The following is a 6,000-nucleotide window of genomic DNA, read 5'->3' as shown; positions in this document are numbered from 1 at the left end:
GATGGGTTAGGAAGCTACTGGAATTAGGAGGAGAGCTTGAACCAGCTTGAGACAAGTGGAAATGGAAAGGAAGGGTATTAAATACAGGAGACTGCCCAGTAGTTAGCATGTGATGAGATGAAACGGTGGCATTACGAAATAAAGATGTTAGGACAAGTTGATTTGAACTTAGAAAAGAGTAAAAATAATGAGTTTACTTTCAGGTGAAATCCTTATCTTCGTCATTATTATCACCATCCCTAGAATCCAAAAGAACACCTGCAATTTAAGAAATTGCAAATGCACGAAACTACATAACTGGTCAGTATTTTAATGCATTTAATTAAAGACGTTCCTTATGTTGCTTTGGAGTTAGTTTTTAAAATTCTTTTCGTTCATAATCAGGAAAGGTAGTAACCTTATACTCAGCAACACCTTAGAAACTACCCTTTTAACGCAGCACATTTCAATACCGATTTGCTGTTCCTTTACCAACCACCAGGTGGCGGCCAAGCGGCCAAGTCGCACTCCCGCCTCATCCAAGGCAGCCTGCGTGGCTCCCGGGAGCGCGCACGTCCCGGAGCCCGTGGCGACCGCAGGCGCAGTATCCGCGCTCGTCTACCAGCTCCGATTACGCGGTTGCACGTCGGCCTGAGCCCTGAGGAGCCGGACCCATGTGGAAACTGCTGCCCGTCGCGGGTCCGGCAGGAGGTAAGGGCGGAAGGGAAGCCTCGGGGCCCATTTTCCCGGTAGCGACTGCCTCGGGGGAGGGCCTGCGGGTGATGATTCCTGCGTCGCGTCCGTTCCCGCTCGGGGACGCTGCGGAAGCGGCCGCAGAAGCGGCGAGTTCACTGTATGGCAAGCGCGTATTCCCGGCGGCGAGGCGGCTGTGAGGCGGAATACAGCGCGGGCGGTGGGGTGATTGCTGCGCCCCCTGGTGGCCGTCCTCCGCGCCCCTCTCCCGACACCCCCTCCCTCCCAGCCTCACCGCGGCGAGGTTGCAGCGCCCGGTGCTGGATGGCCTGCGGGTGAGCGGCAGCCGGCGCCTAGTGGGAACCCCCGGCAGGAAGTTAGCATGGGCGGACCACACGGGAGCCACACATGACTTTTATGAAGAACTACTGGACAGTTTGGGGAAATGACTACCACGAGAAGGCTTACTTTCAGTTTTGTTTCAGACTCCTTTTCCACAATGTCATCAGAACAACAGGAAAAGTCGATTTTTTTCCCCTTCATTTCCAGCGGTGTGAAATGTAATCACATATTAATGTGGTGGGTGTGAAGGGTCTTGTCCTCGGGAAGTTTACGTGATGATTAGCAAAGATCTATGTAGAGACTAAATGGACTGGCAGGGTAAGAGAGTGTGGAGACGGCCAAACTAAATAAATATTATACTGTGAAGACTCACAGGTCGAGGCGTCGCTGGAGACCTGGCTCTCCTGGACTCCTTACTCTTTATCTGGCCTAATCGCTCTGCCACTTGGGTAACGAAATCAGGCTCCCAGATGGAACTCCGCATGTCTCCAATATATATACTGTTACTCCAACAACTTATGATTTACAGCAATTTTAAAAGAAACTGATAACCCTTTCCCACTGATGGGAGATGCTGTCTTTAAGATAAAAACAAAATTGCGAAAAATGTACACGTGCATCTTAGTCTGGACTTTGTTGCGTTGGTCTGTGATGTTCACTCCAGGTCCAATACCATGCTTTTAGTTTTATGACATATTTTGCCATCTGGTAGGGCAAGCTCTTATAGTATTATTCACATTTTTCTTTACTATCTTTGTTTTGTTTTGTTGTTTTGTTTTTTTGAGACGGAGTCTCACTCTGTCACCGAGGCTGGAGTGCAGTGGCACCGTGTCGGCTCATTGCAACCTCCATCTCCTGGGTTCAAGCGATTGTCCTGCTTCAGCCTCCCAAGTAGCTGGGATTACAGGCTTGAGTATCTTTTTTATGGTTTCCAGATATTTTTGTTTATCAAGTTCCAAACATAATATTGTGATTGTTGCTAGGTAATACATTAAGTTTTTAAGTTAATTTGAGGGAACATTGACTTCTTTCAGCATTGCTTTCCCTTTAGAAAAATGATGTAGCCTTCTATCTAGATAACCTTTTTTTCTCTTTTTTATTGTGTTTTAAATTTTGTTGTTGTTACTTCTGAAACACCATAGTTAGATAACCTTTGGTATCCTTCAGTGAGGCTTTACTGCTTTACTGAAAACACAAGTTTGACATGTATAAAGTTGAGTAACATTTGAATAACAAAATAAAGATGTTTTATTTAATATTTGTCATACCCATATCATATATACTTACATGTATGTGTGTGTTCGTGTACATGTGTATGTGTCTATCAACTTATCTTTTTTTAAAAAATATTTGTCTCAGGAGAGCCATACAGACTTTTGACTGGCGTTGAGTACGTTGTTGGAAGGAAAAACTGTGCCATTCTAATTGAAAATGATCAGTCAATCAGCCGAAATCATGCTGTGTTAACTGCTAACTTTTCTGTAACCAACCTGGTATGTTACTAATTTTGTTTCACTAGTTTCTAGTAAGGCGGTTGAAATCACAAAATGTTCTCTTGGTGTGTATGTGAGAGAGAGATCACAGGACTTGTCATTTTATAGAGCTGTGTAGACTTTTTTAACAAAATTGAATACTTATATTTTGGCAGTGGTACCAGTGGTATTTGTTTATTTTGAGATTTGAAGTTTCTATTTCAGTAATTTACTCTTTGTTTTAGTTAGTTAGAAACTCAGAGGAAGTAGGACATATTTATTTTTATTTGCTTACTAAATATTAATTGTTTACTATTAGTTTGGTGCAAAAGTAATTGCTGTTTTTGCCGTTAGCAGTAATGTGTTTTTATGTGTCAGTAACTGTGCCAACCCTGAGAACAGAACAATGAACAGTTCTTCATGGATCTGGCTCTTAAAGAGGTTATGTAGCTGTGTGGACACGGGCATTTCTCATGTAACACAAGTTTTTGCAATGGGAATTCATTTGTTTTATTAGGGAAATGCTTACTTAGGCCCACAGCTCATTTAAATGGCTTTGAGTTTGTTTTGATCACAACCGTGGGTGATAAAAGTGCTAAAATAAATACATAAATATCTGTACTCATGATAACGCTGGTGGCATAAGAGAGATAAGCCATTATTTTAATCAAAGATTGCATATATGCGATCTGAATTTGTTAGTTTTATTTAGGTTTTGTTTCTATTCTTTTAGGTATAGAAAAACATTAATGAAATTTCTGCAGAAAAAGTAAAATTGTTACTGTAAGTCAGAAACACTAGCCTATAACCTCATATTCTCATGGGACTAATTTTTGCAATGTGGTTTTGATACTGTAAAACAAACAAAAAAAGATCTAAGAATGAAGTTGTCATGTTTTAAATGAAACAGACTGCACCAAAGCAAAAAATTCTCAAATGTGTGTGAGGGGTCAGGAAAATCCCCACTGACGTACACGAGTAAAAAAATGTGTGTTCTGGGAGGGGTAATCCTGGGTTAAGAAACTTCCCTAAGGGGAAATATGAATTGTTGAGGGATCTTCCTTTCAAGGCAACGAAAGCAGTAATTTTCTGCTGTGTTGGGAGGTTTGCCACCTGCCTATTGTTTTTTCTTTTGAAACCTTTTTCTCTGAGAAGTGAATGTACTGAGTGGTAAAAGACTTTAAATTATTTGCTAACTTTTCAGAGTCAAACAGATGAAATCCCTGTATTGACATTAAAAGATAATTCTAAGTATGGTACCTTTGTTAATGAGGAAAAAATGCAGAATGGCTCTTCCCGAACTTTGAAGTCGGGGGATAGTATTACTTTTGGAGTGTTTGAAAGTAAATTCAGGTAAGACATTTTTAAATTGATATTAAAATGGACAGCTTTATTTCAGCCAAATCCTAAAGGAAAATTATATTTCTGATTAATGAATATAAAACAGTGTAATTTAGTTCCTACTTAGCACGGTATTGGACTCTGTGCCAGGGGTGGTTAGTGCATTTTGTACGTCATGGTGATGGGAGTTTGAGTGGGCCCTGAGGGACTTCATGGGAAACTACATTTCTTCGATTCCTCATTGGCGAAAGTATAATGTTAACTTTTGGTCATTGTTTTTTCTTCATTTGGACTCAGGACTTAGGAATTGATAATTTTCTAGGTTACAAAGCTTAATAATGATGAGGAATCGATAATTTCATAGGTTACAAAGGGTAACAATAAATAAAAGTTACGATAACAGTATATGATGTGAGCTTAAAGTTTTAAAGTACTAAAAGTTGCCATCTCTGCAACTATGAGACTATAACTTTATTTAACTTATTCTCATTTACAGAGTAGAGTATGAGCCTTTGGTTGCATGCTCTTCTTGTTTAGATGTCTCTGGGAAAACTGCTTTAAATCAAGCTGTATTGCAACTTGGAGGATTTACTGTAAACAATTGGACAGAAGAATGCACTCACCTTGTCATGGTATCAGTGAAAGTTACCATTAAAGTAGGTTGAATGTCTTGTTCTTATGTTAAAATAAGTTCTTTGAATTTAAGCTTACCCACTATACACAGATTTTGTTTTTAATTACTTTAAGACTATCAGAACTGTTAGTTGTAGATGTATATATACCCACTCCATCCCTTTGTGTACTGTTTAGGCTTGAGTGGCTTTTCAGATAACCTGTTTATTATCTGAGACAAGCCAAAGCAACTAAAATTATATTTCACATTTTGTTTAGCATTTTAAAAAGGGATTCTGTTGTCCTTCCGCCAAGAAGGTTATGACAGTGCATAGTTTGTGTTTTCAGTCTTAAAGCAACGCAACTAGAGATTAACTGCCAGTTTTCAAAGTTAGCATCTCATGTCTCTTCTATCAAGTTGTCTTCCTCCAGTCTCCAGGTGATTCATCTCCTTTTTAACAGGTTGACTATAGGTTTGTGGGATTCTTTTGGATTAATATCTATAGTAAAAAACCATAAGTACTTAGATTCCTTTATTAAAAATCCTTTAGTATTTAATATAATTAAACTAGAATTATATTTTATAGCTAAGGAGTTATCATGGAGAAAGGCTTGCTGCTCTGCTGGAACTCAACTTGTGCTTTGGTGGGGTTGTCTGTAATCCAGGGTTTTTTTATTTTTGCAAGTTTATGAAACTGATTTTATAAATTCAGCAGTGTGATTAGCCTCCAGAGTACTAGTATATGCACATAAACTCACAAATAGTAGATTTACAAATCAAAGTATCCATTTATGGTTTTCAGAAGGGATGTACCTTTACCAGAATATTTAAGTGTGGGCCCTAGCACAGTCCTCTTTAAGATACTACTTAAGAAATAGGGTAGGTAATCATACACTTGCTTGGTTGGTGTGAAATAAGGTCAAAGGTAGTTGGATTGTCTTGAGAGATTTTACTACGTCTGTGACAGACCTGGCACTTCCAGTGAGTGGGATGCCGATGCCCACCTTGTGAATTGCTTTATTACACATACCAACATGGTTTACAGATTAATTTGTTAAAAAAAAAATTCCTGATCATTCATATGCCAAAATAGAAAACCTTGTTGTTCTATTTTTTTTTTTGGTAAATTTTCTGAAAGTACAGTTAGCTTTTATTTTTTAAGTCATTGAATGTTAGAGCCAAAAAGGAAGTCAAAGACCATTTTTTCTTACTATTAGCTACTTAAAAAAAAACAACAAGAAGAACAACAACAAAAAAACCTTTCAGTTCAACTTTTATTTTCTGAAGTGTAAACTGAGGCATGGACCAATTAATTTCCCAAGTTATGTGTATTAGAGATTACTCAGTACAGTGTTGATTTGCACATTACTGGTTCATGCTAGTTTATTTCTTTCACTTTGGAAGGTGATACCTTTCAGGTTCCATACTTGAGAGACACTCTAAATCTGCTTGTCCCTATTTAGACAATAAAATACCCTGTGTTATTAAAAGCATATTCATGGCTGGGTGTTCTGGCTTGCATCTGTAATCCCAGCGCTTTGGGAGGCCGAGGTGGGCGGA

The 6,000-nt window shown here is 39.0% G+C and overlaps 1 protein-coding gene across 2 annotated transcripts in view; it reads left to right on the top strand.

Annotated features, from left to right (window-relative positions):
* Positions 1-248: 248 nt before the first annotated feature.
* NBN (nibrin) overlaps positions 249-6,000 on the top strand; it is a 61,972-nt gene continuing 56,220 nt past the window's right edge. For both annotated transcript variants that reach the window (XM_031935876.1, XM_023222841.1), the window contains exons 1-5: positions 249-300; positions 482-690; positions 2,374-2,507; positions 3,691-3,839; positions 4,324-4,483. In XM_031935876.1, the coding sequence (XP_031791736.1) occupies positions 654-690; positions 2,374-2,507; positions 3,691-3,839; positions 4,324-4,483 (480 nt within the window). In that variant the 5' untranslated portion in view covers positions 249-300; positions 482-653. The remainder of the gene's footprint in view (positions 301-481; positions 691-2,373; positions 2,508-3,690; positions 3,840-4,323; positions 4,484-6,000) is intronic.

Source organism: Piliocolobus tephrosceles, chromosome 7, assembly GCF_002776525.5.
Source record: "Piliocolobus tephrosceles isolate RC106 chromosome 7, ASM277652v3, whole genome shotgun sequence".
Lineage (NCBI taxonomy): Eukaryota > Metazoa > Chordata > Mammalia > Primates > Cercopithecidae > Piliocolobus > Piliocolobus tephrosceles.
Note: the sequence above shows the minus strand (reverse complement) of the source record. Positions and strands in the feature narration are given on the sequence as shown.